The 27188-nt window shown below is 41.2% G+C and overlaps 2 protein-coding genes across 4 annotated transcripts in view; one reads left to right on the top strand and one right to left on the bottom strand.

Moving 5' to 3' along the window:
* The window catches only part of LOC133347434 (angiopoietin-2-like), a 50991-nt gene extending 46476 nt beyond the window's left edge, over positions 1-4515 (top strand). For all 3 annotated transcript variants that reach the window (XM_061559677.1, XM_061559678.1, XM_061559676.1), the window contains exons 9-10: positions 1238-1368; positions 3154-4515. In XM_061559677.1, coding sequence (XP_061415661.1) covers positions 1238-1368; positions 3154-3320 — 298 coding nt within the window. In that variant the 3' untranslated portion in view covers positions 3321-4515. The remainder of the gene's footprint in view (positions 1-1237; positions 1369-3153) is intronic.
* Positions 1-27188, bottom strand: part of MCPH1 (microcephalin 1) — a 113387-nt gene that overhangs the window by 84408 nt on the left and 1791 nt on the right. Inside the window, 14 exon segments of the mRNA XM_061559680.1 lie at positions 5435-5512; positions 6429-6591; positions 6996-7033; positions 7374-7469; positions 14856-14968; positions 16188-17642; positions 19013-19114; positions 19492-19641; positions 21185-21308; positions 21846-21933; positions 22827-22882; positions 22884-22946; positions 24717-24808; positions 25914-26019. Of these exon segments, the coding sequence (XP_061415664.1) occupies positions 5435-5512; positions 6429-6591; positions 6996-7033; positions 7374-7469; positions 14856-14968; positions 16188-17642; positions 19013-19114; positions 19492-19641; positions 21185-21308; positions 21846-21933; positions 22827-22882; positions 22884-22946; positions 24717-24808; positions 25914-26019 (2724 nt within the window).

The raw sequence follows: 27188 nt of genomic DNA on the forward strand, positions 1-27188 counted from the left end.
AAACCCTATTATTAACAAATTTCGAATTTGAAATGATAAAGAATAACAATTAAAGATAGCTGCATGGCAGAAAAGAGAGATTAATCAGAGGTGCAGTTAAAATACCCTTCAACTTAACACCTTCAAAGCAAAAGGGTTTTAACTTTTACATGTTCCTAATTTTCCATATTTATGTAAACCATTAGAAGGATATGATTTAAACAGCACGTGTATATAATTATGTTTAACAGGTATTCTTACAACAAACCCGTAGGCATTTATATTTTGCTTATGCACGTGTCACATAATCCTTTTTTGGCTACAGCGATGCTTTTGCAGTCATTAATACTTGAGTAATTGTGTGATTGTTTTAGAGAACGTTTCAAGGTCTGGCATTGCATGAGAGCAATCTGGCTCCAGTTCAAGCTGCTACTCGTGTCAAAGTTGAGGTGTCTGTTTCCCAGGCATGACACAACCTCTGCCTTTCGGAGCAAAGAAACTTCCATAAAACCGAACGCAGTGCTACGCAAGCTGCCATTTGACAGGCAACCACAGTGACAACACTACAAGTGCGGCTGTTGGGATGAAATGCCTGTAACGAGGTTGTATTACTTAAAATAAAAGAGGGTAATTGTCCTCAGCTGTCCCACAAAGTAGTCGAGACCTGAACTATCAATTACCCTGGCCCCGTCATGGGAAGTGAGGCGCAAAAGCAGCCAGTGTGGGCAAACACAGTTACCCAATCTCCTGCACTGGCACTGTGATAGCAACGTGACTGCACTTCGGCTTTTGTAACAAAAACTTCAAATGATCTGCTTCCACATAAGTTTATCAGGTAACTATTGCAACTGAGACTATCCTGGTCTCTTGGGTTCTCACCTGGTTAAATAAAATAAACTATAAACTTATTTTCAAAGGCTGCCTTAAGCCAGTGTCATTCTTTTCACGATTGCCAGAACAAATTTTCAGTAATATGTCTTGATATTTCCTGGAGTAATGCAACGTTTTAAGATATATCTTGAGATAACTGTTTAGTTTAGATGTTATATAGCCAACCAGATGTTTTGTAAAGTAACAAAATTGTTAAGAAAAGAATGTCTATAATGATGACTCTGAACTATACACACACAGAGCACACAGTCGAACCAGCATACGCCAATAGAGAGAACATTCTGGATCTAACCCACACTGGCAAGTGAAGAGAGGCCCGTTGTTTACAGAGCTACGCCACGGCACGTTCTCTTTGACTGCGATTCAGGATCTACGTTAAAGGCTACACGGGCACAGCCGGCAAGTACAGCAGCTTTGCGCAGTCCGGCATCGACTTCAGCACCAAAGACATGGACAACGACAACTGCGCTTGCAAGTGTGCACAGATGGCAACAGGAGGTGAGATGTTCCAAGTACAGCCAACATCCAAACGTAGACTTCCCAGCTTGGACCGCTGCATTGAACACCTCCTATTATTCTTCTTCTCCTCTTCTCAAGATTTCACCACACACTACTCACTGCGGGCATATTGAGGGGTCGATGCCTGCGGTAGTAGTGCGCGGCGAAAGCTCGAGAGCGTAAATGCTCAACGAGTGGCCCGAACCAGAGCCACGAGCGGCTACGACAACTCACGCATCTTAAACTTCACCCAGCAGCACTCGCCGACAGGAAACGCGAGCGCCTCACAGTGCCCACCCTAACCAGTACCACACTCAGTGGTTAGGTGCGTGAGGCTAAAAGCAACTGCGGTAAAGAATGTTCCTCGCTTTTCCTCCCTCCAGTCACGCTAATGCTATCAACCACATCTATAACACCAAGCCACGATTAAAAAGAACACACTGCTCACTGCAATGAGAACATCCTCCTGGCTATACGCAGTGGCGGCACGTGGCTGCAGTTTTGTGGGACACTTCCCTGCAGGTTCCCCGGTTTCAGGTAACTCATGCGGGAGGAGAAATGGAATGGTTGGTATGTCACACCAAAGCATTCATTAAAGCAGACCGTAGGTGTGTTACAATTTTTTCCCTCTCATTCCCAACATTCAATGAATCGATTTGAATGATTATTTGGGTCTTTCGATAAAGTCACGTAGATATGTTCAAAGAAAATAACAAAAAACTACGCCGTTTCGATCGCAACGCCTATTTATAAATAGGTTGCCTTGAGAAGCTAACCCCCTTTTCCTGATGACAACCGCTTATGTTGCGATCGAAACGTCGTAGTTTTTTGTTATTTTCTTTGAACCTATCTACGTGACTTTTCCTGAAAGACCCAAAGAATATGAATTTCTGCAGTCACGAAAGCTTTAAATCAAGATTCGATCTGAATGAGTCATCTGCAATTGTAAAAACTGACGCAGCGTTTCGGCCCCATCAAGATTGAGCCACCAACTGGATTGAAGATAACTCCCCAGCTAAAAAACAAAGCACTTAGTCAAGGGGCACATTCTCTGTTCTTGTGCACGATTCTCTCTCCAGCGCAATACGGGAAACCCCGATGTAACGCGAGCAAACAAATTAACGTACGAGGATTAATGAAAGAAGAAGTCAAATTAATATAATTTGGTGATCACGCGCAGAGCAGTGCTACACGACCAGGGCCAGGTCCCAGGTATCCAGTGGCCGGACTCAGCCCCCAGCCCCTAGCCCCCAGACCCCAGCCCCCAGCCTTGCCCTGCCCTGTCCGTGGCTCGCATAGCAGCAGCAGCAGACAACAGTCAGACCCCACCCTCTCAACCCCAGCAGTTACGCGTGTGCAGTTGGACAGTCACAGAGACAAATACATGGAGACACTCAGAGACACATACACAGACCTGAAAACACACAGACACATGCATTTTATATTACGTGGGTAAGCAGCCTATAACATGGGCGTTATTCATGTCCCCCGAAGCTCGCGTTATAGTGGCCTTTTACTGCAACGACTTCCAACCACCAAGTGGTAACCATCAGGTGGTAGTCATTTTATTGACCCTAGAGGGATGATGGCCTTAGGCGACCCTGATGTATTTACACATGCACACTATATATATGCATTACGGACAGACGCACAAACTTACAGATACGCAGAGATGCCATTGACGTGATTTGTATATGTACCCTATACAGTGTAACAAATACATGCATCATCACGTTCGCCTCATTTGCGCGGAGTCTCAACTCTGCATGTGGCAATATCCTCCAGGCTGGTGGTTTGATGCATGTGGCCCCTCCAACCTCAACGGCATGTACTACACGGCCGGGCAGAACACCGGCAAGTTCAACGGCATCAAGTGGCATTACTGGAAGGGCTCGAGCTACTCTCTGCGATCCACCACCATGATGATCCGACCGGTGGACTTTGGAGTGTGACGTCCGCCAAAGGGACCCGATGAGACGCATTCCCTTCTGCTGGAACGCGGCAGCCGGGACGGAAGCCAGAGACGGACTTCCGGGCGGCGTCACCGCTCACGTTGGGAATGCCGAGAGCCACGAACTGCAAACCAAAACCTTCCACACCTCCCCCATATGCCGGCTAGCGTATGGCCCCGTGCCACTGAGGATTCTCAATGAGATGAAGGTGAAGCTGACGACAAAACGATTCACCTGGTGCTGTGCCGTGCAACATACACATTCATGTTTTGCGAACGCTTTGTTTCTGTACAGACCGCTGTGTTGTAATTACGTATTTTGCACCGCGTTTTACTCGAATAGAAAACGTCGCATACCCTCCTATTCTTATTATTTTATGTTTTAAATTAGTTTTTACAAAATTGATATTGTAACCATGAGTAGGAAGATGGGGTACGAGGCATCGATGCCACACAAGAGAAAAAAAACTACTTCGCTGACATGTTAATTGCTGATTTGAAGCTTTCGTAACTGCAGGAATCCATACTCTTTGGTTCTTTCGGTAAAGTCACGTAGGTAGAAAATTAATAGATCACGACGTTTCGATCGAAACCGAAAGAACCAAAGAGTATGTTCATTGCTATTCGTTTCCTTTACACGTTTTAACTTCCTTGTAGAGTAAAGTGTTGTTGACCAGCATCTAAGACTGACCCCGTGAGACAGCACGTTTCACTTTCCCCATCGCGCAGCCATACCTCGGATGTCCAAATGACTACAGTCATAGTTTGTATGAATATTCCCATACTGAACTATATATTTAAACATTGAGAAAACTCTTTATGAGCAAAACGATAAGAAAAATATAGCAAGAGCCAACAATCAGACACGAAGAGATATATGATACGCAGGATATTTTGAGAAAAAAAATCAAGATCCTTTGTGGGTTTCTAGCTGCAAAGTCAAAACATTGAGATCACTCCACTGCACACTTACTGGACATTTTAATATGGTGTTGTCGGAGTGCATTTAGCTATAAATTTTGCTAAACCGTAGTCTCATTATTTAATTGTGTTAAAAAGCAATTAAAACTCTCACACATGTACTTTGTTGTTGCTAAACTTTGTTGAATACTCCACAATGTGTTTTTATGATCGAAAAAAATGTTTAACGTTTTTTGTAAAATATGACAATAAAATAAAGCAGGGCCAATTTTGTAGCTTGTGCAGACCGGTCTTTGCTCTCTTAAATACATATTCCTTTAAATACTAATTTACTTAGGAATCAGAATCATTATTTCGACTGGAGGAATCTGATGAGCTATGAAGCTCTTTTTCACATATGTGCAGGAGGGGCTGTGTAGGAAACCGACACCAACTCCAAAGACTCTTTTTTTTATCGGAGTGTCCTGCATTGGGATGTTTGGCCAACACCAGTTACAGGGTTGTTTGCCTTTAGCTATGGGAGGAATCCAGAGAAGCCAGAGGAAACCATGCGACACAGGTGGAGAACATACAAACTCCAGAGAGAAAGGGGTCCGAATCAGCAAACGAACCCAGGTTCTTCTTGCAATGCGGTATGAGTGTGACCACTGCACTATCCGGCCATCAAAATCCAGTGTCAACACTTACCTGCGCAAGTTTAAACAATTCCTACAAAATGACTTTAAACCGTACCATGTGAAGAGTCCGAATAAGAAAGGGCTCTTGGCCTTGAGTTGTGCACGCAGATCCTGTTGTTATTCACGACCCCTTGAGGGGATTTCATAAATCACGCGGGGTATTACAATACACCTGAGCATTATATAACTGCTCAACATGGCAAAAGGAACTTAGTAAGTGAGTGTTCTCCTTCCTGTCCACTCGCATAAAACGCCAAGGTCCAGTCGCCCCTGGCCGCGTCCGTAAAATACTTCTTCGATAAACTCTCGCATCATCTTCCTTCACCGACATTTGCGTGGACATCACACAGCTGTAGGCCACAATGATTTACCCATTCCCTCTTTCACTGTAAAAGTAAGAAATTGGCATCTGATAACAGTCCAGTTATTACCGGTTGCACGGCTCGGGTTCAGAGATTTGCAAGCAACACATTCTCATGAATAACCCTGTCATAACATGAAAACGCGTGTCACTTACTTGAGCAGCAGGGAACGTGTCGGTCATCTCGTAAGGCTCCTCCTCAAGCCAATGTCCACACTCCGCTGACTCCAACACCTGGTGCAGAGCACAGCAGTGAAGAAAAGCTGACAAGACTGTGCAACACAACAAGTTCAGAAATGGTCATTCACAAGCACAACTTAAACCTCACCACCTACTCAAGCAATGCGGTCTCATCAAACAATGTACAGGAGGTTAACCGCTCAGGCAATGGCCATTTTCAGAGTTGTAAAAGCAGAGTTTGGTTTATTTTGGCAGAGGTAAAACTCCGAGATAATTTGACTGACATATAGTTTTGCACTTTAGAGTGTGGTGCCTCGATAACAATAGAATAGTTGAAGTTAACATACGAACAGTTTTAATGGACATATGAATGGTTAATGTGAACTCTATACTCTGCAAGAGCATTTACTGAAACACAGCCTGATTTACATTGAATGTTATAAGGCAATGTCAGTGCTGCAAATGGTGAGTATTTATTATGTGATCCTGACTTGACAGGCCATGCAAAGTTGATTTTCTAAAGGTTGAGCAAGTTACAAAACGCACAATAAAACAACTTGAGGTATACATCATGAGGTCATATTAATATCACAATCGTGTTTGTCTTGGACCACGACAATAAAGTTACAGTTGTATCATCTTGACTCAACATGTCAACACTTATGATCTTCAATGTGCTGCCCTTTCTCAATGCAAACACAGCTGCAGTTATCGAACTTGATCAAAAGATTAGGTGAGGCAGGCCACGCAGGACACTCAAGACAGAAATACTGCCAACTATGCAGTGAGAAGCTGAGCTGGGAACACAGGCTGGAGGACTACGTGAGAAATCCAGGCCCCAAGCCAAGGATTCAGGCCTAAGATAAAGGCTCGCGGGCAGACGGATTAAATGGGGTGATGCGATCCTCGCGGTCGCAGCGGGAAGGGGCCATGGATCCCGTGGCTCCGGACATTACGCAGGCCGCCTCACCCAAGCGAGCGAGAGCAGCCAGCAGCCACGCGCGATGCCGAGCAGCGCATTGAGCGTGCGGCGTGGTGATCCCAGCACCACGTGCGTGGTGCTCTCCTGCACGTCCTCGCCGAGCTCGAAACCACCCAGCTTCCTCACCACACGGTGCACCCTGCTCCGCTGCCTGCGCACACAGCCACGCCAGATCAGACACTCGACTCACAAAGAGAGGTGCCACCTGTTCTGGTTTTCCCAGGAAGTCGTCGTTTTGAGGCAGCTGTTGTCCTGGGAAATCTCTTAAGTCTTCCCAGGAAGTTAAAAGTCTCTGTTTTTGTCAGTTGCGTAATAAAAAAAATACTCCACTCACTCAAGACAAAGCATGGACATGCAGTTCCCCTCTATTACGGTATTGTAAGATATTCTTGTTGCCATGTCGCAGTTGTTGTCGCTCAGTTGGCAGCCCCACTCAGAATGTTAACTTTTAAGGAAATTGCTCGACTGTATTTAAACTCGTTTTTTAAGTATTAAATCATCCAGCATTTCAATAGTTGCACCACTTTATAATGATGATTGCAAAAGTACACTCACTCAGTGTGCAGGCTTGTCAACACCAATGATTGACTTTGCTAAAAGAAAAGACAAAAAAAGAAATGAATAAGGAAATAAATAAAAAAGTCGACATTTATTTGAAGTGACTTTCTGTGTACAACATTGTTAAAATATTAAACAACTTTCATCTAATTCTAGATTTGAAGCTTTCATTTAAACTGGAGTCGCCATAGAAACACGAGTCAGGAAGTTGGTGATATATAGATTTTTACACGTAAAATCTGGGCAAAATCAAGCAAACAACCCGTAGTTTAATCTTGCATAAGATATTTTACATAATCAGGACAAGGTAACATTTGATCCGTAAATAATGTCCCTGAGGTAACCGTGCGGTATTTGTGGCCGTGCGGTGCGCACTCGACGCTGCGTTGCGCTGGCCGTCCGCCTTCTCCCAGACACGGCGCTCTTCTTCTGAGGCGGCTGCCTCCTCAGGGCAACCGATCGTGGAAGACTCTGCCAAATACCACACACAGGAAACAAGACAAAATGTTCATCCAAAGCAAACGGATATACTAATTATTGTTTTTAAAAACAGCCACTCGAACACGTTTGCAGTCAATAAAACATTGAAAATAAGCAGACGTAAATTTGCATGTTAGATCTGTAAAACAATAAAATCAAACCGTGTAAGTACGAAGCCCTACTTAAAGCACAGATTGTGTCCGTTCAAAATATCTTTATTGAGCCGTTACCTTAAGTTTTAAAAAAATATAATGCAATTTGAATGCATAAAGCATCCATTCGTTACATTACCAATTTAATATTTATTTTTAAAATGTAAAAAGCGCAATAGACCATAAAGAGGTTTGAGCGCTGTACAGTGTAACAAAACAACTTTCAATAAATGTCACAGACACGTGCGTAAAGCAACACAAGGTTTGATATATATTAGTAATGAAGCATAATAACAGTACCTTCTTCAAAATGGCCAACACACATCATTGACACCGCCCTCTCATAACAAATCAAATTACCACATTTCTCCAAATTGAGTGAAGATAACTTGTGAAATAATAAAGTTCTAATTTCTTTCTAAACAGGAGAATCTCAAGGTCAGGCAGTGGTCCCTAATAATGAGGACAAAGGAGTGAACCAACTCGAACTCCACAGCGGTTTTGATCATCACGTGGCTGACAGAGAGACATTGGGTTTGAGGACCTTAAACTTGACAGGATTACTGTGAGGCTGCAGTTTCTCAGTCAAATAGTGAGGAAGTTGTGAATAAAACAGCAATTTAGACGGTGCACGGAGCTCAACTGGAACCGATGGAGATTCGGTGCAGTTTCGGAAAAACTGGGTCCCGATGGGATCGGCGGTCAAGCATCGCGCTGAGGCATTCTGAATGCCCGGTGGCAGTGGGACTGGACATGGCGGCACCCCCACACCCCAGATTACCATCGTGGAGGCAAGACGTTACCGGGGCTCTCAGAACGGGAGCACAATCTCCACCACAGATAAATGGTTTAGACCGTTTTGATGGTCCATAGGTGCAACAGACAGGTTTTTAGTGCTTGTTTTATCCAGGGATAAAAATACAGGGCATTGTCTAACACAAGCCCAGACTTGTAGTTCTATTGACAAGTAGAGGAGAAGTTTGATCAACAGATAAAAACGATTTCATACGCCTCAGGTCACCAAGTCTATACTCCAGCCCAACCAGCAGGTATTCTATTTAATGTGGGTTCAGTTTCAACCAATTGCCAGACATTCAGCTGCTCATCCCGAATTCCAAGGTAAAGCCGAGTGTAATCTGTGTACTGGTGAAAAGTTGTCCCAGTGGCTGAATAGAAATGTTAAATAGCAGGGGAGATAATACAGAACCTGCGGGACTCTGTTGGCAACTGGCCAGGCTGAAGAGGAATTGGGACCCATTGATATTTTTTGGGAGCAATCAGAAAGAAACGCCCTCATCCAGTCGAGTGCAGTCCCAGATTCCCATGGTTTGTGAGAGTTTAGATGGCCACATGAAAGCATGGCTTTTCACACTCTGCAAAGGTTTGGCATAATGCTTCGTGATGTGATGCCAGTTTGTGTGGATATGGTTGATGGTAGAAACACCTTACCTAAATCCTGCTTGCTCATGTGGTTGTCTGGCCTCTACATGTTCTATTTAACTACAAGACACCTCTTGGAGGGAGACAACTGTAACAGTAACCAGGGTATGTATACCAAGAGCATGTTACTGAAGGCAGACTGGCTGCAACATGAAATATAAAGGGTGGCAGCAGGCTGCAGTGATGTTGTAGAGGAGACTAGCGCCTGAGTAACAGCCAACGGAGGAGAGACGAGCCCCCGAGAGGGCATCCATCGTGGAGATGGAGCAATGACGACGGCTCGTGCACACGAGCGGCGAGGTGAGCTGTACCACTCAGAGACCGTGAGAGATGGCAACAGTTTGACGAGGCCATCATCCAGCAGCAGATCAATCATGGGTGGTGATGATGGTATTGATGATGAAATCATTCATAGGAGCAGCATTCTCCTTTGAGTCAGCCCAGCACCTTGCATTTGATATCTAAGCTGAAGTCATATCAGTGGCCTTCGACTGTACATGCAGCGTATATTCACCACATCCCCAAGGTTTCGATTTAAAGCTTTCGTGACTGCAGGGATTCATCTTCTTGTTTCTTTCGGTAAAGTCACGTAGAAGGGAAGTAATAAAATAATAAAAATAAAACATAATAAAACAATTCTCACGACGTTTCGGCTACAACGCAAGCAGCCGTCTTCAGGTGAAGAATGAGACACTACCAAACTAGGAGCTTATATATAAGCTGCATTGGGGGTTGAAGAGCGCCTTAACAAAAAGAATGTGCATGTGAAGAGGGATTTAGCATATTCATGGAAAATGCGTAGGCGTTGGGCGGGGGGGTGTCAAAGTCATATTATGCCCATGCATTATGCAGGATCAGCAGCAACCAAGGGGGGTGCAGGGATTAGCAGTAACAAAGGAAAGGAATGTTAATGATATGTAGCTGCAGTTACTCAACAACCACGTAGAAAACTAAAGTATAAACTACATAAAAAACTAAAGTATAAACTGCATCGCACCATCAGTATACTTACTATACTCTATAATAAGCTGAGTAACTAACAGCAAGTAATACATTACAATTTTACCTCGTAAAAATTCTATAATATGCTTCCATCTAAACCTTATTCTCTTACATCACACGAGCATATACCGTACTATATACTGCCATAGATAAACCCAACATTAAATTATATACTGTATTGCTGTAAACCAACCTATATCTTATACATTTAATATCACACTATGTATTATTCTACACACCCTAATGTGTATCGAAATGGTTTATTACGTCCTTCCAATGATTGCTGAGCCAGAATCCATCTTCTCGGTTAAAGTTGTCTCTGTGTTTGTATATGTGGATCGCCTCATGAACGAATCTCTCATGATAGCCAGATGGCTTGCAGAGAACCTCTGTCTTGGAGAAGTCAATATCATGTGAGCCCACTGAGTTGTAACAGTGATCTGCCACGGCTGAGGTGTTAGTCCTACCGTGTTTCAGGTCAGCTTTATGTTCACGGATGCGGTCCGAGACATGTCGTTTGGTTTCCCCAATGTAACTGCTACCACAGAGGCAACTTAGTTTGTAGACGCCAGGGTACTGTATGTCTGGAACCACATCTTTTACAGACGGTACCAGATCACGGATTTTATGTACTGTGTTGAATCGGACCTGGATCTTGTGTTTAATCAGGATTTTGGAGATCTTTTTTGTGACCCCAGCAATGTAGGGTAAGGTGATGGTCTTGAAAGGCTCCTCAACAGGATCCTTCTTGATGGTTGGAGTGATGGCTTTGCGGATTGTATAGTCGGAGTAACCATTTGCCTTAAGAGCTTGGCGTACGTGTTTGAGTTCACTGGAAATGTGTTCATGGTCGGAGATGCATTGGGCTCTATGATATAGAGTCTTGATGAGGGAATTCTTCTGAGATGGATGGTGGTGGGAATCCGGTTTTAGATAAGCATCCGTGTGGGTGGCTTTCCTGTAGACAGAGTGGCTCATTGAACCATCAAGTCTCCTTTTGATTAGGACATCCAAAAAGGGTAGCTTGCCATCATTTTCGACTTCCATGGTGAATCTGATGGCTGGGTGTATGGAATTGATGTGGTCGAGAAATTGGTCTAGAGCAGGCCTTCTACGTGACTTTACCGAAAGAAACAAGAAGATGAATCCCCAAGGTTGCTCATGACTCTTGAATTACTGTCTTAACAAGAGTGTATACACTTCTCGAAAGTCGTGAAATATTGGATACAATTTCCGCTAAAAAAAGTTTCTACGGAAGTATAACTGACATTTTAGATTGTGAGAAACGAAATCAGTTGACCAGTCCTATTAATAAAGAAACATTTTACACAGCAACAGTACGATTACCTTTCTACGTTCGCAGTTTGTTTTCAAGCAACTAAAAAAAGAAAAACTTCAAGTGTGCCATGGAAATAACTTGCAAGGCTTTATATTACACTGCGATAAACACGTATATTGTAATCAATAATTATAGCAAGAGGATGTTCGCTGCTTGCCTATTATAATTTGTACATTTTCCTTTTCAGGGCAGTGTCATTTGATGAACGTGTTGGGTTTTGCATTCACCAAACGAACTTTTGGCATTGCCTTTTAACAGCGCTGCTGTTCGCACCGTTGCCTGCGTTCAGTTCAGCAACACGATGGCCACATTTCTCAGCATGTTGTCTCCTTTACGAAGCCCTCTCACAGCTGTATTTTCTATTATTGAACTATCTGGAATTTTTCCATTCGTATTTACATGTCGATCCGGAGCTTGCAAAGTATTCAACGAGTCTGTGCCAATGAAACTCAAGTGAAGCTCTGACTGAACGTGTAGGAATGGGAAATAAAGTATTACAACTCGCCTTAGCGCTATCTTTAGATTGCAATAATACAATGTCTTTAAGAAAATGCTACTGTTTAACTTTTATAACGAAAAAGGTTTAACGCTATTTACCCTAGTTGTGTTGTGTAACTATGAATTTGTAAACTATGAAAGCGTGCACTCTGTAAACTCGCACTAAAGATCGCACAATCCTTAGCAGAGTTAGTATTTGATCATGTCCTTACTCACACCGCTGATCGTCAAGGCAATGCTTGCAAACCTACAGCAGTGATGAAATCACCTCCTAAACGCACGCATAATAAGCGTCCATAACGACCAACGTTGATCCAATGTTCACCATTACTCAGGGCTCCCACATAGATGTTTTTACTCAAAATTGAACCAAGCTTAACACAAAAAAAGAAGCGACAATTCCCCTGCTGTGTAAACATTTTTCTTTGTGTTGGCAAGTGCTACGCAATTCCTTCAAGTCTCTCCCCTCATAAAACTAAATAACGTGTAGTGTACACAGCTGGCTCCAAGGCTTCCTCCACCATGCACAACAACATACAGATGTTCTGCTTGCAAACCGAAAAATCAACTCGCTCACAACTATCGTGTTGTTGTTTTTTTCCCTCGTGGAAGATTATACCTTAATTTAATGTCACTATACAAATACGTTCTTTATATACTCATGTTTTAAACAATAACAGAAAACAAAGGTACATTTATGGATACAGTTATCTTTTGGGAAATGTCTTTCAGGCAGTTGTAATTATATGCACTTGAGAATTAGCAGCGGCCATGGTCAATCCATTGCTGGATGAAGGCACCCCCTCAAGCTGCAGACATCTCTCACGCTCCTGCGATGCAATAATCCAGCCAGCACATCTAAAGGAGCCGATTTCATCGCTCCATCTCGTTGGAGATTCTCCTCTTGGACACGTTCCATTCCATCAATATTCATTGTCCCTTTTCACGATGTGTCCTGCCCAAGCCCACTTACTTTTCCGAACAGTTTCAAAGATGACATTAACCGTCATATACTCCACGTGAACCGCCGTATTAAAACCCTAACTATACATATGGTAGACGTGTTATATTTTGAATTCAAGGTGACAAAGAAAAGGTTATCATCATATTGTCTGCGTTGTAGCACTGTTAGAGCATGAGCAAATCTAAGTGGTAAAATTATAATTTTCAAACCTTATAGAAGATGTGTCCAAAGAGTGAATTCTTAGTGAAATGTATCTTAGGATATATATTAAAAAAACATTTAAACTTTCTGGAGCAATAAAACATCTTTAATGTAAACTTCAAACAATTTAAAAACACAAGTTTTTTGGATCATTAAAAACTCTTCAATTGAATATTTTAATACTAGAAAAAAAATTACATGCATTAAAACACCTCTTCCGGCACATTTGTATGTTTTTACATTTCATCTAAAATATCTGAAGTAATTTTTTAAAGTTTGTCAATGCATGAGCGTACATTACGTAGGCAACACATTCATGCCCCCGGCGATGCAATACTCTCGTTACGATGCTGGGTCGCAATTCTAATTGTCATGTTTGTATCATCTCATTTATATTCTTGGGTCTTTCGGTAAAGTCACGTAGATAGGTTCAAAGAAAATAACAAAAAATAACAAAAAACGCCGACGTTTCGATCGCAACACAAGCGGTCGTCTTCCTTTTAATGATGACGAGCGCTTGTGTTACGATCGAAACGTCGTCGTTTCTTGTTATTTTCTTTGAACCTATCTACGTGACTTTACCGAAAGACCCAAGAATACGAATTCCTGCAGTCACGAAAGCTTCAAGTCAAGACCATCTAATTTATATTGTCATTTAATTTCATTTCTGTCTCAATTGTGTTATTTACTCCAATATCCTACATATAATAACATCATATTATTGGGACATAAATTGAATAAATAATCAATTATCACACAAACATGATTCACTCCTTGTACCATGAGTATAATAATTGATAGTGAATTCAACATTGGTTGCCGCGTGTTACATCTGGGCCCATCCTTTTTTTGCACACGTCTTCATCACTCTTTCTAACCACATCTGATGGATTAGGCAGACGAGCAATGCACGACGCCATTCCGCAGTAGCCAGGCACAAAGTGCATCAATAGCTAAAGGCGCTTGGCTACACAAACAGCTTTTGGTTAATACCTTCACCAAGGCCACAAAAAACACAAACTAACTTAATAGTTAGGATTTTTAATACAGCAAAATGCGATTAGAATATCCTATATGCAGATTATGTTAGTGAAGGTGTTACACATGGCGGTTTGCCATGCAGGAGTACAACTATAATGGCCATTGATTACACTTGCTCCATGTGACATTTCTCTAGGAATGTTGAGGTTCATTTTGCCGGTACATTTCTTGAAGTTCGCAAAGCTACAGCAGATGACTTCTGACAACCAGGTGGAAAGTGGTGTGACTCATTCAATCATAATCTTCTCCCTACAAAAGGAGTTTGAAGAAAATTAGAAAGGGAGTTGTGCATTTTGTCTGACTAGATTAATAATGAACTAAAGTTAATTCAAAATTACAAGTATTTGCAGCTCATATTTCCAATCTTGCTTTGGTAGGAACCTGTCATTTTCTATTACTCATGTCAGCATACCTCCAACCAATAGGGCTCATTACAAATATGTATAGATTCTATCACATGAAAGCATATCCTTTTTTTACTTTATGCTGCCAAAGAAAGTAAATCTTGACTGGTATAGCAATGCAACCACATTCTAGATGTATTGGATTTTTGCATGCCTGGGTGTTAAACCTGTCCCAATAAGTCTAGAATACGCATGAGAAAATCTAACTTCACAGCCTTTGTTGGCAAAAGATAAAATTACAATGGTAATTTACAGCCATTCTCAATTTACATATACTTTCCCGGCAGCACAGATGTTAAACATGTTCTAAAAATGTGTTTTTAGTCATTGACCAACCTGCTTTCCATCTTTCTTTGGCTTTTTAGATTCTTCCATTGGCACCATGAGTTTCAGCCTCCCAGACCTTCTGGGACCTTTCTGGGCCCTCTCTGCACCACTCGATGGGTTTTCTGCAATAAAACAACAATTTCCACATTTGTTAACCTGAAAAATGATGGATTGCAACTAAACAAGGTTATGTCATTGCTATTTAAACAAGGTATTTTAAAAGTTAGTGATGCATCGCCTCAATGACCATCGCCAGCAATCAACTTTCGTTTCTAGCCCTGAGTTATTGGGAGAAATTCCACATTGCTTTGGTGATAGCAAGTTTCAATTCATAAAAGATGGGTTTGAAACACAAAGTAACCCACAATTATTGATATACGAAAAAACAGATTCCACAATTTACGCATTGGGTGGTCACGTAGGACTGGTGTGCACATATCGAAAAATGTAAAGTATTACGACTTCGAGATTAACATTCTCATTATTTTTAATGTGTTTGCTTTGTTTAAAATGTGCATATTCTCTCATTTGTGTTTGTATCTAATGATCTATGCAGGCAGGCGAACCATGGTGGCTCACTGTGCCAAGTGGTCAATGTTGAGTCACTCAGGTGCTCCCTACATTTGTATCTCAATTTATAAACTCTTACTGGACATGCAGAGAACACATGCAAGTGTATATGATGCTCTCTGTGTAATGCATTGTATAACCACTGCAAACTTTCCATAGAGATTCTCAGTATAGTGACCCATGATAAACGATGGGCTTAGTCACACCCATATTTTATAGATATGGTCCACAACATATGCCAGTAAACATTTAACTGTTACCAATGGATGTGAACATCTTGTTAAATTACAGTATATCACTGGCTTATCAGTGGTTGTCTGAAGTTTGCTAAATATTATAAATCATTATGCAATTCACTGATGTATGTGAAGTGACTGCCCATTTTACTTCAGTAAACATTAAGCAGGCATGCCTAAAGGCCTCACCACTCAGTTTGCAAACAGAAGTCATTAACAACTATTTGCCGAAATGTATATCAAAATTAACAGATATACGTTGGAACTGGAATAAAGCTTGTATGGATTATAAGCAATTCAACATATTACTCTAGCAACATTGAATGTGCAGTCTTTTGAAAATACAAGCACAAAAGAGCATTGTTTTAATGTTTGCAGCTCTTAACATTGTTTTTAAGTTGATAAAAACAGGCTCGTATTAATATCCAAATCATTAATACACTTAATAATGGATGTTTAACATCTGCTAAAACAATGAAGAGGCAGTGTTTTATATTACAAATGTGGTGTTTTGCCTTAGCAAAGTGTAAGATACCTTGGTGCCTTGAGAAAATGGGATGTTCCTTCTGCACAGAAACTTGTCGGGATGTCACTTCAACAATGTCTGGAAAACTGGGAAGATTTATGTTTATTGTTGGACTTTCCTTTCCCGACTCGGGGTTCTGTGCCAGACGGTCATTGCCGGACGCATCGTATCCACACAAGTCTGAGACCGTGCTGTCTGTATCGGTATCTTTTTTCTCCTGTTCAACAGGTGGCCTTGGACTTTCCCGTCGTACCACATGGGTTCTGTAGGTCACTTCAGCTAAGTATCCTTCCTGCTTCACAGAATAAAGCCTAAACTTCTTAACATCTTTGTTATTTGTGATACTATGAGTGGCAGTCGTTTCACCAACAATCTCAGGCCCACACGTTGTTTTTGTTTGGGGCTTCATTTGAGGCTCTTCGTCAATTCTCTGTTGCTGTGGGTTACTGGAAGTTCTTGTTGGGCCATCTAATGAAACGATGCTACCGCCTGTGATTTTCGATCCATCTTGGCTCTCTCGTCGACTATTTGTATTAGTTTTTGGTGTGCCAAACAAGGCAGAGACCCTTTTAATAACGTCTTGATTCCTTGGCGCCAGCTCTTGAACATTTTCTGGCAAGAAGTAATCGTCGAATGGTGAGATACAGTCTAAAATTATGCCAGAACTCAGAGATTCTGGCACTTGCTGTAACTTTTGCTTCTTCCTCGACCTTGCGGACCCTGGTGTCCTGGTATAATCAGCGTGTGGCCTCTTCCTACTTGTTTCAAACACTGCAGAAGTTGCTGCCGATTGTTCAGAATGGAAACCCGTTCCGCCAGCCAAATTAGAATGAACTATTGGTGCCAGATCACTTTCTACCATGATATCTTCTTCATGTGCAGCAACATTTTCTCCAATAAGACGAGTCGCCTTGTGTCTCTCAGAAGTGGCTGTTTCCATACGCACTTCACCGGTAACCAGGATGTCATCAGAAGAGTTATGTCCACCACAGGTATATTTGTCCAGGGAATTGGAACTTGTCTTGCTAACAGTGTCTGTCAGTGACCCTATGTTGGTGGAGGAGCTCTGCGTCTCCGTATCAGTACATAAAGGCACTGGGAGAACATCAGCGAGATCAAAGGAACTGAGCTCTGAAGAATTTTTACAATTCCCTGTCGAAGTTTGATGCTGGCAACCCTCTCCCCTGTTTTGATGAGACATGACAATATTGTCCAAGCGTTTTCTTCTCGATTTTCGAGGATGTCTATGACTGCTATTTGATTCAGTAGCATTTGAGCTTCCAAGAGGTGACACGTTTGGTGTCTCTTGCACTACAGCGTGCGAGAAGGAAGAATCCTTTTCGGAGGTGGAACGTTGTTTTGATTTCATGCGACTGTTATCCAGGGAGACATCAGAGTCTGCTACGAAACTGTCACAAGGCCTCGGTGTTGACAATTCCTCCTCTTCTGGTCCGGACTCTTCTCCTGAGCGAAGAACAAAACTCCCCTTTAGGATGATTGCATCGACATGTAATTGACGATCACGACGATTGGTTTCATAATTACTACATTCTGTTTAGTTTTATAACATTTCACCAAATGAAGATATACATTTACGTGCACTAGTTATGCAAAACATGTGTATTTGAGAGTACATACTAAATAAAGATATAGTTGTGTATTTAATTAGGTAAAAACACATTGAGATACACCTCTTTATTTAAAAAACTAGAAAACATATTTTAAACAGGACTTAATATGTTACTGTACCTTAGGTTTGCCATTTAAACAGATAGGCAATCGAAACATACGTTTGTATTCAACAATCACAACCATATTTTGATTGCATATTTATTGGTAAAATGCATATTTTTGCATAACGATGAACAGTAATTCTCCACGATATACTGCAAGACCCTACATTGAACAAAGCACCACATGCTCACTCGGGGTGCACTGATTACCAGAGGCATATTTTAGTTCGGCCAAATTCTGGCCTTTTTTGACTCGGCATTTGACAAACTGTCCAGAGTAAAGAGCTTGGAAGCAGGGCAATTTATGTAATACTTGTGCATGTGAAATAATGAAATCAGCAGGTATAAGTGCACAAACGTATATTTTGCAAGCACTTTGGGGCGCTGCATGGTAATGCTGTGCAAGTTCCCACATGTGTTGTGCTTTCTCTTTGTCGAAGCAATTTCCCAATACCTTTCTCCTGCCAGCTCACTGTCATATATCTCATCCGAGTACATCTCTCACCATGTATTATTATCCCTCTTCTATGTCATCTAAATGCAGCTATTTAATACCTCTCATCTCACTATATGTCTCATATCTATTATCCAATCTCACATGATATCTGTCTCTTGCCTACATCTCTCTTATAGGTTACATTGTGTATCTCTCTCGCAGTGTCACAATTTCTCTCATATCACTGCCGCTTCCATCTGTTGTGTCTTTATGATTGTCTTCTATCTCGAATCAGTCTTCTCTCTCATCTCACTAATTAAATCTCTCATACAAAACACATTTTACTATTGACATCCATCTCCAGCCAAATAGCTAATTATTAATAACAATTTATATATAAACTCAACAGACATGTCCAGAGCACAAAACTAATAGGAAAAATAATGAGGTGCCATTTTGGGCAATGGGTCCTTCTTCACCACGCGTAGATAGGCCAATTTATGAAGTGCAATTCACAAATTGCCGCCTATTGCATATATTTATTTTAAGGCGGCAGTGTTATTGATGAATGCGTTGAGTTTTCTGTGATGTCCTTATTCACCACTCCCAACACAGTATCACCAAAGATTTGTTTAAAATAAAAATAGCACAATTCTGAAACTTACCCAAAAGAATGTTAAATAAAGAGCAGGAAGCGACATTTGATGAGCACTGTAGTGGAGAGGCAGAGCCATCAGGTGATTGGCTCTGGCTCACCATCTGGGAAGCTTCAAGAAATGAACAGAAAACAGATTTGTCAATCAGAATACTCATGCAGTGACAAGGAACAACTCATCACATAAATATATGTTATTAAACAAATATTACACAAAGTGAACTATTCTGTATGTATATTTGAATTTGCCTAAACATCAATGTGATACGTCCAGTTGAACACAGTTTAACGTATTACACAAAAGGAACAACATTTATTTAGCAGAATTGGTAGCTTTATAATTATTAAAGTTTTTACAGATTTTAAAGAATCATTACATACATACTCAACTTAAAAAAGGACAATATCACAATGCAAACACTCCAGCTGACTGATGCCCTTAACGTTAAAACCTCGTACCCACTTTCCCAGATATGCAGACTAATGTACCAGTCAAGGAGATATTCTCACGCCGCGCCTTCATCTCCTGCAGCATGTCTGCCATAGACTTGACCCTGTCCAGGACTGGTGAGCGAGTCACCCTGGGGCTGAACACTGGCTGGCCCTCATCATCAAACGCCAAGATGAGGCAATCGGGGCCTGTCAATGGCAATGCAGACACCAGTTCTCGCTCTTCAGCTTACGACGGGGTAAGTCATTGCCGTTACATATTTACAGTACTTAAATCACGTTACATCGTGTCATGAAGATTTATAACGGACTTGAAAAGTTAAATGCACTTGTATGGTTTGTTTTCACAGTAAAACACTCATATCTAAAGCATTTACTATGATGAACAAAAATGTAATCAAATTATATGTTTAATTGCATGCATAATAAGTCCTATTTATAACGTGCATAAAATGTGTGGAGCGAGTTGCGACATGCCAAATGATCTGGGGTATGTTATCAAAGCCTTAAACGCCATGCATAGTTTATCCTACGAGCAATTAAAAGATCCCATAACTATATTTAAACACTTTAAATTAAGAACGTCATTTTTCACCAATATAATGCTGAAGTCCATGTAAATATGAATGAAAAAACACATGGATGCATTTAAAAAGATAACATGTGAAGTTTACTTTTTTCTAGAGCATTAAAGTAAATCCTGTAACCATTGTGTAGTATTACCATACAAGTTGGAAGCTCCATATTGTTTTGGTTAAAAAATTAATTCTTAAACCATAGCAACCTTTAAGAAACATTAACACAACCGAATTTGGCATAATATAAAATTTGGCAACTGCTGTAGAATCCAGCCAGAGTAAAGCTGGTAATTAATTTAAAAGTGTGATCTGCATGAAATTTACTCTTCTAAACTCTTACCGAGCTAAACAACAGTATGCAAGTGGTTGCTCTACTGAAATAGTGGCCCTCACCATAGGAACGTGAAATATATACCAATGGCCTTCAACCCACAAATGAAGATAGAGATTCAGCTACTAAAACAAACCGGGTTGGAAAGGTGACGCCGTGGTTAGCACATTGCACTATGAATCTGGCGACCTGAGATTTATTCGCAGTCAAGGATAACATTAGTGGCAAGTGATTGCACTGGTCCTGGGTCCCCCTCCCTTCACCAGCCCTACTGAAACATATGGTGAGGTATGGCCAAACAAATCCCATGACCAACACCGTTTAAATGTGTAGTGACATGGAATGGGTCACTACGGCATGTAGCGCTGGCTGCTGGCACGAAGGGGCTCGGCTGCCATAGCAACCCTGTCGGCCAGCAGGTGAGGGGGTAGGCGGGAGGAAGAGATGTGGGGAGAAGGTGACGGAGGGGGTACGGGAGAAAGCCCGGAAACCTTCGAGGAGGATCTAGAAGGGGGCGTAGCCAGGGGAGAGCGAGGCTGCGCTGGGGGGATAAAAGGGGAACCCAGAGAGGACTCGGGGCCGTTGTTGGAGTGAACCCCTGGAGCTCGTCAAGTCTCGTAAAGTCTTAGTTATCGTCTTCAACACCGTCTCTACCCTCGTCTTCAGCGTTGTGGGTCAGGCAAGCATGTTACTGTCCTGACCCGATTAAAGTATTCCCAGTGCCTGCGAAGGCTATAAATAAACAGAGTGCCTCCTACTATGGTGTCTCTCTAGTGCATCACTACAAATGTATAAAACAATCAAATGGAGGTTCATGGCTCACCCACAGTTGCCGTTTTCTGGTTATCCAGTTGCTGCGTGAGTTTCTGGAGCTTCTTCTGCAGCCGCTTGTCCCTGCTGTCCTCGTCCTCCAGGTCATACACACACGGAGGCCGGCGCCAGCGACGCTGCCAGTATCAAGAGGGAAAGGGACATTTGCGTTGTCGCTTAGCACACTCTGCACTCGTGCACTCCCACTTTATCTCATGTTACCGTGAGTTTGTGCGTCTCGCCTGATGGCACTGTGATAGGGTGCCTGACTCTTCATTAAAATGTTTTGAGTTCAAGTCGGGGATCATCTCCGCCCATTACTCCAAGTTAAATAAAACTGGCACAGGTTTTCCTTTGAATATATTTATTCCTGTCGTAAAAATTCTAAGCAATGAATGAGGGCCAAAAAAATGAGCACCACCCCATGTCTGTTTAATCAAAGGGACACCAACCAACTTGCACTTGTCAGTTTTATCAATTGAGTTGTATATAATGTCAAGCTGTGAAAATTTCCATTCATAAAAAATATACACCAAAAGAGAATTATTTTAAAGGACTTATTTGTATGAGAATGTTGGACGTGAACATGCCAAAAGTTGTCAACTGGAGTTTGCGCTTGCTAATTTACATTGGCACAAATAATTTCCCGAAAATAAAGAGATAATTGCGTGTACCTTTTTATTACAGTAGTCGGGAGTTGTTCTTGGGTCACAGAGCACTGGATATAGTGCCTCGTCCAAGCACTTTTGGCTCTTGAGACAGCTATGAAAGGTATATTATTTAAAGCATTTCATGCAATTTTAAGCAAATGAATAAAGCCCCCCTTTGGGTATTGTTCATTACAACTATACAAATATTATGCCACTGATAAGACTTCCGCTTAAACATATAACATTGGCAATAAACATACAATATACCAAACGATTCGTTTTATAATATAAGTGAATCATTTGACAATTTTCCAGATGATCACACTCAAAAAACTCCCTATGCAGGAAACAAATCACAATGAGGGCCAATAATCTTTCATGAACAGATGTTGCACCACAAAAAAGGAGGCGGTTATCAGGTCTCAAAGTCCCACTTGGAGAAACGCTGGTCTGCGAAATTTTATATCTGAAAGCATGCAATGGGCTCTCCCTTTGGAAGATACAATGATGGACAGAACTAAATGATTTCTCTAGGCTCCAACATCCTCGAGGGGCAGAATCTTTCAGCAGATTTTAATACTTAATGAGCTAAGGTTGAGGAGAATCATATGCCCCGTGTATGTAGGATATGTTATAACATTTTGACATAATTCCTGAGGAGTGCAATTACTCTTTGACTCATTGTCAAATGTTTATTTGTTCATTACAACGCAATTGCTGTAAAACATTAGTACTTTGGAGATTATCATTTTGGAAACATTTTTTTAATTTGGATTCATATAGTCTAAATGCAACCGTATCTCAAGACACGATAAAACAGAGACATGCACAGAGGGCCATGTGCATGTCGTAGACCTTGTAGTGTGTATTAAAGTGCACACGACAGTACATGGCTAGTCTGTCAGGGTACATGCACTGTCTATAAGTGACTCGAAACACTCGCTTGGGAGTGCCGTGATTGTGCTGGGAATGTGCGTGTGCTGCTGTGCTCAGTTTGTGCCTCACTTGTCGACCCAGAGCACAGACACGAGTTTCACGCCGGTGCTCATCGCCTTGCTCCACTGTGCTCTCAAGTCCATCCTTGAAGATGACGTGGGTGACATTTTTTGTAAACTTTCTGGACACCTGAGGAAAATGCGAAATGTGCACGGAAAAGTAAACCTGAAATGTGGCCAAAACCCATTCTTCTGAAGCGAAGTTACAAAACCTCAGTGGCTCACTGCTCACAAAGTTTAAGATCTTATCAAATGAGGCAGTATTATTGATTTGAAGCTTTCGTGACTGCAGGAATCCATACTCTTTGGTTCTTTCGGTAAAGTCACGTAGGTAGAAGAAAAATAATAATAGATCATGACGTTTCGATCTTCAGGTGAAGACGGTTGCTTGTGTGGCGATCGAAACGTCGTGATCTATTATTTTTTTTCTACCTACGTGACTTTACCGAAAAAACCAAAGAATATGAGCCACTATTAATCAATATAAACAGCCTCCAAGAACAAAAGCTACAGTTTCATAAAACGTGCTATATATATGAACCAAAGTCAAATATACTTGACAATGGATGTAGTTTTTTACATCTGTATTTAACAGGAACATGTTTTTACAGACCAATGAAGTGTCAACATCAGTGTTTCCGGCACTAAATAGAATATTATGAGCATTATTAGAGGAATCCTAATACAGTGTATTCCAAATATGGTCATTACAGCTTATGCTGTTTTAATCACATAATGAAAAACAACAGCCTTTTGTTAAGAAAGCAACACATGACAAGACATGTAATGTTATTCACCAATCAGGAAGATTAAATACTATTATCTTTGAAAACATTGTCACACAAAATTCCTCGATAATATTCCCTAAAGGTCGAAAATATGCTGTACTAACAACTCACCAATAAGTAGAAATCGTCAAAGTGTCATGAACCATTTACAATCTGCTATAAACCTGTAATTTTCTGCCTAAAGCTTCCCTTGCACATGAGGGTAATCATGTTACAGATTAGCACCTCATTTATTTAGTATTGCAATCAACAAGTTTATGACAATGGCCATCGACATCGTTGCTCCAGGCTGTGTAGCAGATATGATGATCAGCTAATGCAGACAATATTAGATTCCTTATATATCGTTTTCTAGTTGTGTCCTTTCAGAAATTATTTTCTTTTGGTCAGCAAACATGTTATACTCGACTTTTGTTCTGCTATATTTATCTTGAGCACACATTTGCAGACCTCTTTGTTAAGTTCTTCAGTAAATTCCTACAGCTCATTTACATTAGTCGTTATAATGACCATGTTGCCAGCATATCTTTATTAATACACAGTATTTATTGGGGCTGTTTGACAGAATTATGCATGTGTTCATTGTAAGTATAGTTTTAAATGTAATTATACAGGAGTTTTAGTCCATACTTTAGTGTGGCGAAGACAAAGTCTTTGTTTGATTAAAATTCGATCATTTGAGCAACTTTGTTATATACAAAAGGGTAAGGTATCAAACGTAATAGAAACGTGAGCAAAAGGCAAACTGTGTATATTTAATACACTACCATATACTGCCACCTACAGGAAACAATCAGTAAACTCGTATAAGACACGTTTTACGTTATAAAGGAATTCACACCATTTTGCCCGAAGCATCTAAGACTTGAATCCTGTAATTCTTTACTCTCTTAATAATTGTATTCTGGCAACGAATATTTCTACGTATAGAGAAAAGTACATTTTAGTATATTGTATCCATCTGCTTAGTTCTGTCACTGATTATAAACTACTGCACCAATATCTGTGTAGTACCAAAATGCCTCAATGCAGTATTTGTCGTTTGAAGCAGTTATATGAACTGTGCTACTGTGGTCAATACAGTGCAAATAGGCGGATGATTCAGTACTTACTGTTGCTCCCATCATCAGCAATTGCTTACTGAAGGCCCACGTGTAGTTATCCTTATGGCTGCTGGACCAGACATCAACATAGGCCACAACATCTGTAAAACAGTGAACATGGTTATAAGCAATCATGAGTAACCTTTCACATAATGGCTATTGCAATGCTAAGGTATAGATTTCAGAATAGAATAAATAGCAGCACAAAAGACAATATCTCAGCAAATAAGGTAAACCATGCCTGGCCGTTTTGCACGTAAAGTTTTCTATTCTCAACCAGAATTTAACGAGTTCAAATACAGATTTGTGTGATGAATCAGCCCATCATCATCATAACTCCTTAGGGGTCGAATAAAATTTACACCACTTTGTGCGAAGTCAATAGCCCAGAATGTGGAAATTCTACCACTAGCTCCGAGCTGCCCATAGAAATGAGCACTCTACTGCCACAATGTTCATGTCAGTATGGCAACATTGTGACTGTATTTCATATTATTTGGGTCTTTCGGTAAAGTCACGTAGATAGGTTCAAAGAAAATAACAAAATAACAAAAAAATACGACTTTTTTTCAGCCCGATGACAACTGCTTGCGTTGCGATCAAAAGGTCGTAGTTTTGTTATTTTCTTTGAACCTATCTACGTGATTTTACCAAAAGAACCAAAGAATATTAATTCCTGATTCATTCATTTTGTATCCATCAGACTAACTTAGATCATTGACGACCAATTGTGGGCATGGGCCCACACACGGTCAGCAACAGCAGTGCTTAAATCATCAGCTGCGCACCGCTGCTCTAAGGCGAGGCATCATCCGCTTTTCACCACAGATGAAGAAGTTAATGTTCTGGGCCTGGCTGAGACGGCCCCCCACTTGCTGAGGTTTGCTTTGTAGCAGCCGACACCAGTACAGACGCAGTTGAGGCTCTTCTGACCTGAAACATCTTTTTGTACAATATGGGAAACAAATTGCCCTCAAGTGGTTGCAGGTTTAGGTAAATCTAACCTCTTGATGTGAACATTTATAATTCCTAAATAGTATTCCAAGGAACAATACATTGATTATTCTTGTTAATTACATTGGTAGATCATTGTCATGCATGCTTTATGCACAATTATTAACCATTATATCTAAAAACCTTGCACTTGTTTGGCTAGTTATTTGTAATTTACGATCATTACAGTAAATAATAATTGTATTGCAATACCTTTTAAAAAATCAAAACACACGGTCTGGTTGTTTGGTTGGTGGCTTTGCTCTGCCAGCAGGTCTTCAGTAACCTGGTCACCTTCAAAATCTTCAACACCCTTGCTCTGCAGACATAAAAAATAGTAGATGACATTAAATCTTCACACCAAATTTGAATCTAAAATGCTATGCAGCCTTGTTTGAATATAAACAATAAATGTAACCATCTTCTTGGTTCTTTCGGTAAAGTCACGTAGAAGGGAAGTAATAAAATAATAAAAATAAAACATAATAAAACAATTCTCACGACGTTTCGGCCACAACGCAAGCAGCCGTCCTCAGGTGAAAACCAGGTCCGTCGAGGCGACAGAGTCTGAATGAAACAGCACACGGGCTTAGAGCATATATATAAGCTGGGCGCATTGACAAAGGAATTTGCATATCAACAGGAATTTAGCATATTTATGGGAAATGCAGGAATGTAATTAGTACTGCATATGCATGTGCATTATGCAGGATTAACAGCATCAAAGGGAGCTGCAGTTACTGCTGCTGCAGCAGTTGCTGCTGCTGCTGCAGTTTCTGCTGCTGCTGCAGTTGCTGCTGCTGCTGCAGCTGCTGCTGCTGCAGCTGCTGCTGCTGCAGTTGCTGCTGCTGCTGCAGCTGCTGCTGCACTTGCTGCTGCTGCTGCACTTGCTGCTGCTGCTGCACTTGCTGCTGCTGCTGCACTTGCTGCTGCTGCTGCAGTTGCTGCCTTATCCATTTTAATATAACACTATGTATTATTCTACCCACCCTAATGTGTATCATACTGCTATATGTTTACTGTACAATTACGACACCATACATTACTCTGCACACTGCACCATGCCAGTGAGTGGAACGCGGTCTGAAAGTCACCGTTAACGTGAACACAATCAGTTAAGATCCGAAATGGTTTATTACGTCCTTCCAATGATTGCTAAGCCAGAATCCATCTTCTCGGTTGAAATTGTCTCTGTGTTTGTATATGTGGATCGCCTCATGAACAAACACAGAGACAATTTCAACCGAGAAGATGGATTCTGGCTTAGCAATCATTGGAAGGACGTAATAAACCATTTCGGATCTTAACTGATTGTGTTCACGTTAACGGTGACTTTCAGACCGCGTTCCACTCACTGGCATGGTGCAGTGTGCAGAGTAATGTATGGTGTCGTAATTGTACAGTAAACATATAGCAGTATGATACACATTAGGGTGGGTAGAATAATACATAGTGTTATATTAAAATGGATAAGGCAGCAACTACAGC

This window comes from Lethenteron reissneri, chromosome 26, assembly GCF_015708825.2.
Source record: "Lethenteron reissneri isolate LAM-NWPU_2019-01 chromosome 26, ASM1570882v1, whole genome shotgun sequence".
NCBI classification, from domain to species: Eukaryota; Metazoa; Chordata; class Hyperoartia; order Petromyzontiformes; family Petromyzontidae; genus Lethenteron; species Lethenteron reissneri.